The following is a 14,604-nucleotide window of genomic DNA, read 5'->3' as shown; positions in this document are numbered from 1 at the left end:
AGCTGGGCTTGTTCAGCCTGGAGGAGGCCCCAGGGAGACCTTAGAGCAGCTTCCAGTGCCTAAAGGGGCTGCCAAGAAAGCTGGAGAGGGGCTTTTGACAAGGGCCTGTAGGGACAGGACAAGGGGGAATGGCTTTAACCTGACAGAGGGGAGATTGAGATGAGATCTGAGGCAGAAGCTGCTCCCTGTGAGGGTGGTGATGCCCTGGCCCAGGTTGCCCAGAGAAGCTGTGGCTGCCCCATCCCTGGCAGTGTTCAAGGCCAGGTTGGACGGGGCTTGGAGCAACCTGGTCTAGTGGAAGCTGTCCCTGCCTGTGGCAGGGGGTGGAACTGGATGAGCTTTAAGGTACTTTCAAACCCAAACCATTCTGTGATTCTATGAAAGTAGGGCTCATGTTGGCATTTTCCCCCACTCCTTAGCTAAAAGATGGCCCAGGTCACCCTGTAATGGTGCAGGGGCAGCTTGCACATGGCACAGTGCACTCAGTGCATGGTTTGGCTCTTGAAATCTCCATCTGAGTGGTTGAATTCCCATTTTGACTCTCAAATGTGGTTTGCTCACATTCAGACACACACACCATGAGCAGCAACCCAGGACCTTTCTCCACAGCCACATCATTGCAGGGAGATTATGTGGGACTGGGGAAAAATTGAGGAAATAATTCTAAAGGATGATAAGGATGAAGCCCAGTTTGAGCTGGATCCTGGGCACAGAGCTGGGGGAAGGAAGCTTCTCCATAGCCAAGACCATCCTCCTCCTCACACCGTGCCTTCCCTTCTCCAGCCCTAAGCAACCAGCCATGTATCCTCTTCCAGAGACATGCCAGGACAGCAGAGCCCCAGAGGTGGCAACATCAACATTTATTGGAAAAGGGCATTAAAATGGTGTGTTTGAAAACATCAACGGCCCTTTATACCTGCCTTCTCCTCCCCTGCTCTTGGCTACACACGGAAACGCCACAGTGCTCCAAAATACAGAGATGGAAACGCACACATGCACCGGAACTGCCAACTGCATAGAAATATACTTTGTCATCTATATGCACACAAGTATCTAAACTAAACATGATGTACAAACAGGTCACTTACACCATGGGTGGGGGGCATTTACAGGTGGAGTTTGGGTCCCAAAACATGGAGGGGACATGGTGAGACATGCCGGGGTTGCAGCCAGCCAGGAGGTGATGGCCCCGGCCCTGCTGCAGGGTCCCGCAGAGCAGACAAGGGGGAAGCACTGCGAGTGGAGGGACAGGAGGATGCTGTGCAAGGATAACCCGCAGGACAGCTCCTCAAAGCAGAGGCCAGGGGTATTTTCTACCCCTCAGGACAATGGGCACCCCGAGATGTGCCCTGTGGTTCCCTTCCTTCAGTGTGAGCAAACCTTGTGCTCATTTTCCTACCTTCTTTGTGGTTGTTGAAGAGGTTTGGGGTGTTTTCTCCGCACTGACACAAATTTGGGCGTTGCTCTGCCTACTGTGTTTTGTTAAAAGATGGGAACAGCCACAGGAACAAAAGCTTCCTCCCCAGGCAGCCAGGTTTGTGTTCCTGCTGCTCATCCCAAAACCTGCCCCAGCCAAAACTCAGGCTTCAGCAGGACCAGCTATGACCCAGAGAGGAAAAAGGGCTCAGGAACAGGGGACAGAGACACACTGGGACACTGAGGAGAAGCAGCAGCAAGAGGAGAGCAGGGCTGGCACAGGCAGTGCTGTGATCCAGCCTAGAGACCGAAATAAACCCTGTTTTTTTCCTGTCCTCTTAAGCTAGATCATTTCCTAAACCCAGATTAAAGCATGACCACACAAACAAGCGGTGACCTCGGGGCAATCTTGAACTGTGTCTGCCGCTGAGGAAAGAAAAGGGGATGGTAGTGTGTAATTACAGCTTAAAACAGCAGCCTGAAGCTCTGCAGTGAGGTGGCAGAGAAACAGGTTGTGGCTGAAGCAACCAAGCAGCTGCGTTTACCTGAGTCCCTCCACCACATGCAGAAGCAGCTCCCATGTCTCCAGCCTTAGATCTTTCTGTGCCTCTTCGTGTGGCAAATGCAGAAGCAGCGTGTCCAGCCGGAGGGGAAAGGGATGCCTGAGCTGGCAGGAAAGACCCCCCTCCAGACTGCAAAGCAAGCCCAAGCTTGCCTTAATGCACCGACATTTGAGAGCAAGACAGACCCTGTGAGCAACTAACCCCCCCAAAATGACCTTTCCTCCCCATCCTTACCACCTTCACCTTCCACTTTTGGTTTGGTAGGATGCAGAATTTTCAACCACATGTATCAAAAGCAAAACTCTCGAGCATGGGGCCTCATCTCCCCCCAGCCCAAATCCAGTTACCCAGTTCTGTCCTATTGCACAGCAAGAGGCACGATGCAGGGCCTGGAGGACGGACCCTCTAAAGTGCCTCTTGTCACAGCTATTTCTTACAACACTGGGGTGTCTTTGTGATTATGGCTCAGGTGACTGAAGATTGGGCTTTGTCAAAGTGTTCTGCTGATAAAAATAATTCAGCAATTCTTTGAGACAGGAATCCCAGAACTGTGAAAACCCAACCCAAGAGTAGGAAAGCAGGGGGTTAATGTGTTTCATATTCCCCAGCACGGTGGTTTCTCCTGCCTTGTGTCACTGCCCTGGGTCCCCCAGTCCCACTGGCTCCGCAGGTGCAGCCCGGCTGTGACCAGGGCGAGGGACAGGGCTCGTGTGGATTTTGCCAAAAGAAAAAAAAAAAAAAATGAAAAAAAGTGGGTTTTCCCAAAGAAATGGTGTTTTCAGGTGACCTGGGACCAGCCAGGCTTCTGTGCGGGCCCGCACTGGGATGGGGCAATCACCATCCTCATGCTGCACCGAGCAATCCCTTTGTCCAGGGCAACAGGGCACAGTGAGGTACCCAGGGGAATGACCCATGTGCCTAGGGGAAGGTCCAGACTCACAGGCCAGGAGCCAGATGCAGGAACTGAATCCCCTCTAGCAACCTTGCTGAGGCACCATCTCGGGCAGGTTTTGGTTTTGCGGCTGGCCCTGGCTCGAGCACACTGCACCCCATCCCTGCTCCTGCCTTTCACAGTCTCCCACCCTCCAGCTTCAGCCCTTGCCCCTTGCCAGGGGCTCTTGACATGGCTGACAGATGATGTTGGGGGGGATTCCCCAGAGACCAAGTTTGCTTTATGCCAGGAAGATGTACATGAACAACGTGCTCTGCTCGGAGCCAGAGCATCTCCTCTCCCCTTCCCAAAAACGGAAACCAGCGATGGAGGTCACAGCGAATACCCACCTCCCCGCGCTGCTGTGCCTCCTGCACCACCAACTGCTGTGAAACATGGACACAGAATAAAGTACGGGAGACGTGTTTGTGGTGCCAGCGAATCTGAGGGGTGGCCTCAGTGTCCATGTCCCCACCCGTCCTGCAGGAGGATGTGCTCCCCGCAGGGTCAGCAGTCTCTCCCCGAGAGGTCCTTTGGTGCGAGCTGTGCAGCGGTGGCTCTGCCCTACCAGCGCGGCCACCTTCAGTACACGCACAGGTCTGGGAACTTCATCTCGTACACCGGGATGGAGTGGTTTTGGGGCTGGCCATAGGCAGCTGTGATGGTGCCGGAGGGACTTGGTGGTGGTCTGAAACACAAGAGGTGGAAGGAGGTGGTTTATAGAGGGGTCTGGTGACAAAGGAAAGCTTGTGCAGACAACGTGCATTCCTGCAGCATTGCAGGTCTCCACAGCACCACCATAGCAGAAGGGAACCGAGGCAAACAAACCAAAGGCTGCTCCAGCAGCCCTTGTCCCCTCTTGCCAACCCCAGGCTAGCACCCTTTCCGAGCACATAAGCCTCCTTGATAAGGGACAGAAGTAGCTCCCATTGCCTCAAAGCCAGTGCTGGCCTTGTGGTCAAGACCCCCCCACACTTGGCACAGCATCCTCGGCTGTCACCCAACTCACCGTATGGTGATCTCGAAGATCTGGTTGAGTTTGCTCTGCAGCAGCGTCGCCTGTAACACAGACACAGAGGCTCCATTAGAGCAGCTGTCCCCAGGTACCACAGTAACGCAAACCACACAAACACCCCAGTCACAGCAGGGAGAAGGTGGCCTGGCAAAATGCAGCGCCACATTGCCACTGTCCTCCTCTCCCAAGCAGAGGAGCCACAGAGACGCAGCCTGCCCTGGTCCCCACTCACCCGAGCACCGCAGTGGGCAGCGATCTCCTCGAACGGGGCTTTCTGGAATTTCTCCACCACTTGCCGCCTCCGCTCCCGCTCCTGCTCCTCCACGGCGACGCTGTCTGCTGAAGCAGAGGGGAGATGGCTCCCAGCTGCTCCTCACCCACAAGGACCACCGCATCCCCACCTCCCCAGCAGACAGCATGGATTTGGGCGTCACCGGAAAGCCAAGGAGAGGGTCTCCAGGATGTGGCTTTGGGACCAGCCTCTCCCAGGGACACCACCAGGGCCAGGCAGAGCTATGAGGTTGCCTGGTTGACCTGCAGTCCGGGTGCAATTCCGCCAAGGGGACTCATCCATGTGTGGCATGCACGCACAGATGCGGGGGTGATGGTACCCATACACACACACACACCATGCCAGCCACCACCTCTCCTTATCACGTTGGTTCCCCCCCTTACCTATTGCCTTCTTTAGCGTCTCATACGTGATTTCTTCTGCTGGTGCTCTCTAAAGCAAGGGGAGAAGCAGATGAGGCTCAACACACAGCACAGGACACTGTTTTGGGATCACAGCAACCGAGAACCAGTGTCCCAGACTATATTCTTGCACCAAAAGAGTCTATCCTTAAAGATCAGGGATCCCTTTCCTAGCAAGCTGTGCTTTAAAAGTGTTTTTTTTTCAGGCTTTACACCTCAGTGACAGCGCTTGTTGCTAAGAAATATGCTAGGAAATAAAGAAGGAAAATAAATTTGCCACGCAAGCAGCAGTGGATAACCCTTCCTGCTACGCAGCAAACCTTGCAGGCTGGGATCTGTCAGTACCTGGAGGGAACATCAGGGGGAGTTGTTTTTTTTCTGACCCCATTCACTGCCAGACAGGCCAGGGCTCAGTTACAGGCTCCTGTACTCACAGCCAGAGGAGCAATTACATATGCAGCCAAATGGTGAATTAGAGAGGGTGTAACCTCATGCTGCCAGGCTGCTGAAAGCACGGAGTGCTGAAGGGATAAGGCAGCCTCTGCAGCTCTGGTGTAACATGGTACCTGCTCTCGCTCAGGACTGTTCCTCGACTCCACCTCGACCTGCAGGGAAATGGTCTCACCAATGCTCTTCCTCTTGGACAAGCGATCTTCATCTGGGGAGGGAGAGAAAGGGCAGAAGAGCTAATTGCAGCCTCTCCATGGCCAGCAGGATGAGCACAGGCAGCCCCCAGAAAATACAGCCTCACATCTCCTCCCCGGGGTATCTGTCCATCTAAGCCATTCACACAAGTTTATCCAAACCAGCAGGACTGAGGAGTGAGCCAAGCCCAGCAGGGCTCATGGATCCTTCTGCCCAGCCAGCTGTGAATGTCACAACCCCAGGAAGTTCCAATTAACCACTTTGTGCCTCAGTTTCCCCAAGGCTGCATCTTTAACAGAGCACCAAAAAACAACGGGGCCAGGTGTAGGACAAGAACTTTACATCACTGTAACTGTGCAGAGCAAGGGACCAGTTTCATCCCTTCCCATTTCTCCAGGATGCCCCAGGGTACTGCATACCTGTCAGCTGGGGTACGTAGGGTGTGCTGAGCCGGTCTGAGTTGTAGCCACTGCCTCCCAGCACCTCACTGATCTTGCTCTGCCAGAAGAAGACCTCTGGGCCCAGGCGGTCAAGGCTCTTGCTCAGCCTGTGGAGATAGAAAACAAACAATGAAGATGGCAGCATCCCTCCTGCTAGGGAACAGTGCCAGCGGGGTTTCTGGTCCCTTTGGGTCAGGAACAGAGAGCTTTCATGGTTTCACTTAGCTCCAGCACAGCCAGGTACATCACACTATTTCTGCACACACCAGCACAAAGCCAGAGGCCCCGAAGGGCTCTCAGCCCACCACAACAGATACAGTCCTCAGGGAGGACCACCCTGAGATAGGGAATGTGTCAAGAGAGCAGTGATGCTTACTGAGGTCTGTGTCTCTGTAAGGGGCCTCATCACTGGGGAAGAAGGTATTTTCAAGGCTCATACCTGGGTCTCTCCACAAACACGTCTTCAGGAAGTAGATAGGGAGCTTCCTTCTGCCGCATCTGGATGACCTGCAGAAGACAAGCAAGGAGCCAAGCTCAAACCCAGAGGTGGCTCGTAGAGTCAATGCCAGAGGTGCTGCAGACAAGGCTGCAGCCCTGTCCCCAGACCCTCCCTCTCACCTCATGGATGTGCTGGCAGAAGGTGGGCACGGTGGTGAGCTGGCTGATGAGGTTCAGGTAAGCCGCACCAAGGGCAAAGAGTGCGCAGCGGTTGTATGCTGTCAGGTTATCCTCGTTGATCTGGGCAATCTCCTGCAGCAGAGACACAGTCCCATGATGAGATACAGATGAACAAGGTCCCAGCACTGTCCCCATCCACCTTGCGGCATCACCTGCCCTGCAAACATCCCAGCTTTTGGAGCTTGAGTTTTGCAGCATTTCAGAGGCTGGGGCAAGGTGACTGAGGTCTATCCCCAGTGTGTTGGGTTGATCCATGGTAGGAGACGCTTACAGCAGATGAGGTGCTTCCTCAGAGACCTCAACTCCAAAACAATCTCTCCCAGAGGCTCCCTTCTTCCCATCACATCCCAGCCTGCCCACCCCAACAGTGCCAAGTGCCAGCAGCACACCCAGCTCCCCTACCCACCTGCACTGCCAGCACCAAGCGGATGAGGTCCACCATGACCTCCTCGTTAGCCAGCTCAATGCTAATGAGCATCAGCATACTGTAAAGAGCCTCATAGTGAGCCTGCATGTTGCTCTCCTCCTTGCAGATCAGGTAGATGTGCCGGTAGAGCTGCTGGCCATGCTGTGGGGACATGGACGGATGTGGTTAGCCCCTGAGCATCCCCTGTGAGCAACGCTGCCATCAACACAGAGCAAGAACAGCAGCAGGGCCCAGCAAAGGAGCCTCCATCCATGCAGGAGGGAGCAGAGCTCCTCTGATCACCAAGGTGTGACTATCAGGTGGCATTTTACCATCTGATGCTGGACCCTGATGGGGAAGAGCCACCAGCAGGTCCAAGAGCAGAGCCCAGGGCAGGCACAGAGCACTCACAGCACCACGGCCAGGGAAAGGAGGCCTCTGCTGCAGAAGCATTAGAGAAATGCTCAGATCACAGCAGAAAAACAAAAGCCGAAACACACTGCTTGACAGCAAGACATAGGACAGAGTAGGGCACACGCTGGCACAAGGGAAACTCAGCTCTGCAATAGTTTTTGGTTTGGGGGCTGCACTGCTGCTCCTCAGTGTGTGCAAGGAAATAAACTGATCCCACCTTGCCTAGATGAGCTCCAGAGAGTTTTGCTGGAAGTGTTTTAGGGAGGCAGTGGGAGGAATAAAGTCAGGCAACTTTGAAAGCTACTTGCTAAATAGATTTTGTGATACCAGCACATCCTCGGGTACTCATTTCTTGGGGCAAATAGCTGATTTAGGAGTCTAGAAAGGCCCACACATAAAGCACTGACAGAGATTGAATCCCACTGGCTTTTCCCAGGGACATCCTTAGGTTTAGAGGCATCACGGTACTCCAAAGACTCAGTGTGACTTGGGGAAACAGAGGCACAGTCCTCGGCCTGATCTGCACAAGGACAGCTTGATCCAGACACTACCTTCTTCATGAAGACAGTATCCTGGCGTGAGCACTTGTCCACTTTCAGCTTCAGGACTGAGATGTCACTGATGGTGCTGCAAGAAAAGGCCAAGGGAAAGGAAAACCTCAGACACCGGAGGGAAGAGGTGCAATTCCTGCATCCCTCAGAGCTGCTGGTCAGGAATGAGATGTATGGGAGGAACTGCTAAAAAGCCAACGGTGTCTTTTAAAACCCATCTGAACAATTCAGATATTCAGGAGTACTGAGCCAAATCACTACAGGATTTCAAGGCAGCGGCACTCAGGAACACAAAGGCAAGTTGACAAAGAAGTGTGAAAGCAAAGCGGGTTAGCAGAACCGCAGCAAAACCCATAGAGATGTTTCCATCTGGGATTACAGTCACCTTCCTCCAAGGTAACACAGCATGGACCACATGAGTGCCCAGAAAGCCTCACAGACCAAATGAATGCCCAGCAGGCCTATCCATGGCAATGCAATGCAGCCATTGCACCTGCACAACCTCCTGGGACCACTGACTAACCAGTTACTTTCAGCAATGTTGTCTCATGTTCCCTTGGGCACAGTCTCTCACATGTGGGCACACCTCACCCATATGGCTCTTAGACCACTAATATGCAGTATTAAACTACCCCAGAACTGATACCAGATTTAGTAATAATCCTGCCAGTGCCCCCAACCCAGCAGATCTCCTCCCAAGCCTGCTCTGCAGAGTCTGCAGGTCCCAGAGCTGTTGAGGAGTCCCCAGGACATACCTGATGGTGGAGAATTTCTGCCGGTTTCCGTGACGATCGATGAAGCTGATGAGGATCTCCAGGACAAAGAGGCGGATCTCAGCATCCTCCATGAGGGCTGCAGAGAGCAGCCTGTCCAGGAAAACGCTGGGAAGTGCCGTAAGCATGTTACTGCACTGGAAGCCCACAGAGACCTGCAAGCATCAAAGAAAAATGGTGGCAATGTGACAGTGTCACTTCAGAGGGTTACCCTCTTTCAGTTTAAATCCACCCCCCTTGTTCTATCCCTCCAGGTCCTTGCAAAAAGTCCCTCTCTGCTGCCATGCCAGCAGCTGAGAACCCACAGGTCTTGTGAGGGAGGGATGCACCTGCAGGGCTAGTGACAGATTCATACCTGGAGGAGGGACTTTAGGAGCATTATCTGTGTCAGCCGATTCCGATTCTCCCTGCCATGGAGAGAGGAAAGAAATGGTAAATCCAAATGAAAACAAGACAACCCTCCTTCCATACAAGGATGGAAAAGCCTCAGAAAGGGCAGGACCAGTTTCCCATGAGTCACCACCACAAAGAGCTATGCCATAAAGGTCTCTAGCAGATGAGCTCCAGATTTAACAGCCAGCAAAAGACTGCCAATGAAATGATGAATACCACAGTCCACATCCTGCCACACACATCAGAAACAAGGCATCACTCGCATCTCTGGGCAGGCACAAGCTGAGCTCAGGATGATGAGCTGAGATCTGGATGTTCCCATCCCCATCCCACAGTGACTCCCAAGGAACACCAGGCACTGGTTTTGAACAGGCTCCCTACTTTAAAGCAGCTGCAAATTGGCGAGATGAAGTCCAAACTCTCCTGTCCATGGAGGTACCCCTATTCCCTGCTCCCATCTTACTTCTTACGAACCACACTTCTGCTTCAGCAGCATGGAACGGGTTATGCAAAAAAGGAAATCTTGAAAACTCAGTCTTTCCTGGCCCCGGGGGACACACAGGGAGCTCCCAAGGGATTTCCAGCCTGCCCCACAACACACTGCATGTGCTGCCTATCTCTGCTTAGGGACTGAGCTACCCCACAAAGAGCAGCATCCCTGTAAGCTGAGCTGAAGGCTGCCGCTCCTCTGCAAACTCCTGGTTCACACGCAGCACAAGCACCATCCTTCACACAGTGTCAGATGAGATTTAAAAGCTCTCCTGAAGGAAGCTCATGAGCTGACAAAGGAGCAGTGACAAACAGCCTGGCACAGCCAGCCTGGTACTGAGAAGTGACTGCCACCCTGGAGCTATGAGCCCAATTCTACTCCTGCAGCAAGGAAAGCTGCCCTGGCTGAATGGCACCCAGCACCTACTGTGTCTCCCACCGTGTGAATTGGGATTGAATGCAGGAGTCAGGAATCACCTCCGTGTGAGAGAGGAGCAGAGCGTGTCTCCTATCAGCCAACAAAGTCTCTCTCCCATCAGAGACAAGTGGGAAGAGCCTGACCATACTTAGAAGATAAATATAGCATGAAAATCTGTTTGCTCCTTACCTACATGTTTCAGCGCTGACACCCGGCTCCAAATAGCTCTCATGGTCTGTTCCTACACTTCTTAAGCAATTCTGTTGTTTGGGTGTTTTCCCTTCCTCCTCTTTCTCCACTGCTGGGTATAAATATCACCTCCCGCTAAGTGCTAATAAAAGCTCTGAGGCAGCTCAAAGGGGCCACACACCAGTGGTTGGAGGCAGGGATGAGCAGCTGGTCCCATAAGCCCATACTCAAGCTTCTCAAAAGCCTCAGGCAGCCCCCACTCACCAGCAGCTATCCCACTGCCCTGAGACATCTGAAGTCACTCCCCTGAATGTTATTTTCAGTTCCTGGCTAGTTCTGGGTGACACGCCAGGACGGAGCTCCCAACAGCAGGTACCTGAAGGAATGCAGAGTTCATGCAGCATAACTGCCTGCAGACATCTTTCCCCCTTGATGCTCTGGTGTTTCAAGGGGCATTTGTCATCGTATTTGCAGCAGATAGCAAAGCATTTGAAACAGGAATCGCACGTTGCTCAGCTTCCCTTGCTCAGTTTCCCCTCAGTGAAGCTCTCAATGCTCACACTTTCCAATAACATGCCCAAATCCCAAAGACTCATCTCAAGGTGGGAACAGTTTCAGGAGCTTCCCAGCACTTTCAGCGATGTGTTTAAAGCCCTAACACAGAACAGTGGCAGGAAAAGCTGGGCAGGGGGTAGAATAAGAAGGGAAGAAGGCATCTGTTCTCACCCAGCTTTGCCAGCCTCAATGGATTGCTGTGTGGAGGGTAGTGGCACCTTGTTCATGATGAAGACCATCACCTCAGACTGCTGGTAGGTGGGCAGTGTGCTGGCGAAGGACCCTGTGAGAACAAGAGCAAGCTGGCAATGTGTAAGGCACAACCCACCATCCTCAGGAGGACACAGTGACATGGGGTCTGCCTGCCTGCCCTGCTCCAAGGCAGCTGCCGGACCCTATAGCCAGACTGGGATAGGACAAGGCTTGCCTGGATCCGGCACTCGCAGGCAGATTTACCTTCAGGGTGATTCAAGGCCCATCAAAACACCTCACAGGTGTGGCAGCCCCAGGCTGAGGCAGGGTGAGGCTGTGAGATGCCAACCCCTGCCTTTGCCCCTTCTTTTTTGGGGTGCATCCCCATTCTCAGCAGCTGCAGCAAACTGACACCTGCTCTCTTTCCCTCCTCTCCCTCCTTTCCTCAGGGTCTCCTGCCCATGGAGAAACAGGACTCTGGCCGCACACAGCAGCTCTGCTGGGGATGATCGGGGTTGTAATGCCACCTGCTGATAACACACCACCACGCTTGCAGCACACCACAGAGAAATCTGATTTCTGTCACCTCTTTTAGCATGAGAGTGACTTAGTTTCACCCCAGATAATCCTGCAGATGCTCAAGGCAGAAACCTATGACACAGGGGGGCCACCCACCAGCACCTTCGTGGGGCACTGCAGGACACCCACCTATGGTTTTAATGACAGCCTCCTGGAACATCCTCTCCTCATGCTCTTTGATGATCTTGGTGCTGACACCGGCACCGCAGTCATAGCTCCCCGTCAGAGCATAGTCAATGCTGAGCCTCAGCTGCCTCAGCAGGGTGTTAAACACCTCCAGCACCGTGGGGCCTGTGGTGGTGAGAGGGAAAAGAATGGAGCAGCACCGGAGGGGAGCAGAAGTTTTCCCCATGGAGATGGAGGGATGGAGGCTGTTTCCCCCAGAACAGCATGGTTTATGCATCCCAACACCCCATAAGCAGGTTAAAAAACAGTTTGGCCACACACATAGTGACTTCTAACCCCCACCACCTTCCTCAGTCAAGACAATGGAGAAATGTCCTTCCAGGAGCACTCTCATCATATTCACAGCAAGCCTTGAAAACCCCTTTTCCTCCTGTCACAAAGGCTGCCATTGCAGTCAGCCCTCTAGGTTTAGGTCACTGCATGTGGGCATGGGTGCTGCTTTCAGGAGTGCTGAAATGGCACTGAAGAGATCCCCAGCATTCCTGGACGTTCCAGGATCCCCCATTACCAGCTCATACCTGGGGTCAACCCAGAACCCAGCCCAAACCTCTGGCACCCCTTCACAATTCCCACTGCAATAAAAGGGCAAAGAGGTGGATGGAGAGAATAAATTTATCTACTTACCAACAGATCCGGAGGCTGCGATCACTGCTGCCTCTGAAAGGACCTCTACGATGCCCGCACGCACGGTGGCTGCGCTCTTGCTGTTGGCATCCAGGTGTCCCAGGAGCTGCTGGATCACGAGGTGGGAATGCTGTGGCTGGAAAGAGGGTGTGAATGTCAGCATGGGTGCCGCATGCAAGAGGTGACAGCCTGTTCGTGTGACCCTCACAGCTATCAGGGATGGACCCTGCAAATGCACCCAGCTGCACCAAGTCCCTGCCTGGCTCTTTCCAAGACAGCTCCAGATGCAAAATGAGAGGAGGCTGCAGGAAGCAGCCTGTTTTACATAACTGAGCAAGAGCCTGGAGCAAGTTGCACAGTAAAAGAACATCTAAAGAGCTGTATAGATCTAAGGAAATTGTGACAATTAATCCCAGGGATTTCAGAGAGAAAGGACTTGCTTTTGCCAGGGTTTCCCAAACACATCTATACTTCAAGTTATCGTGACCCTACACCTCCAGTATGCATTAACAGGATTTTATAAAATCTAGTAGCAGTGTAAAGGGGTTTAGGCAGTTTACAAGATTAAAAACAAGAAACAAGAACAGGGGGTCGTGATCTGCTTTTCACTGTAAGAGTTCTCCAAGCAGAGTCATGGCTTGGCTGAATCCACAAGTGAAGCAAACTCCCAAAGGTATGAAGTAGGACAGCAGGTCTGGGGCATCCTCAGCAGACTGGGAGCAGGGTGGGAGGCAGCACCATGCCCTACAGCACACAGGGACTCATGCAAACAGAGCTGCATTGAGATCCATGTGAAAGAAGAAAGGACGGACATTTTCCCATCTCTTTGTGATTTACCTAAACTGCATTTCCAAGGTCCGCAGTGAAAAGGGGATCATAGAACTGTAGAATCACAGAATGCTTTGGGTTGGAAGGGATCTTAAAGCTAATCTAACTCCAAACCCCTGCCATGGGCAGGGACACCTTCCACTAGACCAGGTTGCTCCAAGCCCCATCCAACCTGGCCTTGAACACTGCCAGGGATGGGGCAGCCACAGCTTCTTTGGGCACCCTGTGCCAGGGCCTCACCGCCCTCACAGGGAAGAACTTCTGCCTAAGATCTCATCTCAATCTATCCTCTTTCACCTTAAATCCATTCCCCCTTGTCCTGTCAAGAGGAAGAGCCTGGCGGGGTCTGTCTCTGAGCATACCCAGGTCTAAGGACAGAGATGCTGGGCTGCAGGCACTGTAACAATGCCTGGTTTGCCTAGGGCACGTTTTACCCCTGACAGCCCCTCTCCTTTTCTTCAGGAATGAAGAGCTCAGACTGATTTACATAGCAGTGATCTGAAAGAGGCAGCTTTCCATTGGAGCCCAACTGCTTCCTCTGGAGGAAGCCAGTAGCCCGTCCGATTCAGCAGGGCTTTGCTTTCCACTGAAAGGGAGGGAATTGCTCTCGGGACTTAGATACAAGCTCCATGAGCTGTATCACACACCACACACAGCTGGCACAGAGCCAAGCTAACTAACACCTACCAGCCACGTCCCTGTACACCCCCCAGCCCACACTGCCATCCACATGGACTCTGCTTGTCTCCAGCCACTTTGGGGCACGCTCGGTGAGCGCTGGAACCCAGCACTGCCGGGATGCGGCAATGCAGTGGCAGCTGCTCTGACTCAGCCCAGTCATGGTGGCAGATGCAAGCACTCCCAAGCATGCACGTGTGTCCCCAGTCAGTGTCCCGCCAAATCCCTACCTGGATTGAATACATGATGATCCTGAAGCAGCACGTGGCAAAGATCTTCGGCTCCCAGAGCGAGTGGTTATCCAGGTGGCTGGAGAAGAGATGGAAATGGAGGGAAAAGTAACTGTCAGTCCCCCAGAGCCTGCAGGGGTGCAAAGCAAACACCAGGGATAGCCAGAGGCAGCAAGGATCTAGCACTGCAGCAGAGGGCAGGTACACAAACTCCTTGCTGGAGTGACTTTTCTCAGTGACAGCTATCTATCCCATGCCATCTTCTTCACTGCATCCAAAAGTGAGAGCTCAGCCTGAAATGCAGTCCCCATCTCCACTGCCAGGCCGAGGGGAGCCAGAGGAGTCCATTCCTTCACCCTAGCTCTGGCCTGCATTGGCTGTTTCCCCGTGCCTCAGTTTCCCTTATGCCAAACGCATGACTTACATGAGGACAGGCTTGATGGCGTTCTTGATGTTGCCGTATGCTGCTCGGCCCAGCAGCTCCCGCAGGCACCTCTCCGCCAGCTCCGTAGGACTCTCCTTCTCCTTCTCAGTGGCTTGCAGCGGGGAGGGGGAGCGGCTGTGAAAGCAGAGGAGGGCGATGAGAGCGGTGCTGAGTTTGCAGCAGCAGTGGGGGAGAAGAGACACAGAACCCGGACAGGGAGGGTTGGAGCAAAATGGTCGTGGCATCTGCCTGCACCCCATGCAGCACAGGGCTGTGGGCTACCCCTTGCACAGC

General features: G+C 53.3%; 1 protein-coding gene across 5 annotated transcripts in view; it reads right to left on the bottom strand.

Annotated features, from left to right (window-relative positions):
* Nucleotides 1-837: 837 nt before the first annotated feature.
* Nucleotides 838-14,604, bottom strand: part of EFR3B (EFR3 homolog B) — a 40,622-nt gene continuing 26,855 nt past the window's right edge. For 4 of the 5 annotated variants that reach the window (XM_062618613.1, XM_062618614.1, XM_062618612.1 and 1 more), the window contains exons 7-23: nucleotides 14,311-14,445; nucleotides 13,887-13,965; nucleotides 12,151-12,286; nucleotides 11,470-11,631; nucleotides 10,741-10,852; nucleotides 8,881-8,932; nucleotides 8,508-8,680; nucleotides 7,753-7,828; nucleotides 6,788-6,949; nucleotides 6,322-6,453; nucleotides 6,143-6,210; nucleotides 5,683-5,810; nucleotides 5,185-5,276; nucleotides 4,601-4,649; nucleotides 4,158-4,264; nucleotides 3,920-3,969; nucleotides 838-3,598 (exon numbers count right to left, since the gene is read on the bottom strand). In XM_062618613.1, coding sequence (XP_062474597.1) covers nucleotides 3,493-3,598; nucleotides 3,920-3,969; nucleotides 4,158-4,264; nucleotides 4,601-4,649; nucleotides 5,185-5,276; nucleotides 5,683-5,810; nucleotides 6,143-6,210; nucleotides 6,322-6,453; nucleotides 6,788-6,949; nucleotides 7,753-7,828; nucleotides 8,508-8,680; nucleotides 8,881-8,932; nucleotides 10,741-10,852; nucleotides 11,470-11,631; nucleotides 12,151-12,286; nucleotides 13,887-13,965; nucleotides 14,311-14,445 — 1,819 coding nt within the window. In that variant the 3' untranslated portion in view covers nucleotides 838-3,492. The remainder of the gene's footprint in view (nucleotides 3,599-3,919; nucleotides 3,970-4,157; nucleotides 4,265-4,600; nucleotides 4,650-5,184; nucleotides 5,277-5,682; nucleotides 5,811-6,142; nucleotides 6,211-6,321; nucleotides 6,454-6,787; nucleotides 6,950-7,752; nucleotides 7,829-8,507; nucleotides 8,681-8,880; nucleotides 8,933-10,740; nucleotides 10,853-11,469; nucleotides 11,632-12,150; nucleotides 12,287-13,886; nucleotides 13,966-14,310; nucleotides 14,446-14,604) is intronic. The other variant, XM_062618611.1, reaches the window with a different exon arrangement.

Source organism: Pezoporus occidentalis, unplaced genomic scaffold (genome assembly GCF_034315485.1).
Source record: "Pezoporus occidentalis ecotype Australia unplaced genomic scaffold, CSIRO_AGI_Poc_V1 ctg201, whole genome shotgun sequence".
Lineage (NCBI taxonomy): Eukaryota > Metazoa > Chordata > Aves > Psittaciformes > Psittacidae > Pezoporus > Pezoporus occidentalis.
This window is presented reverse-complemented; position numbering and strand designations above follow the sequence as displayed.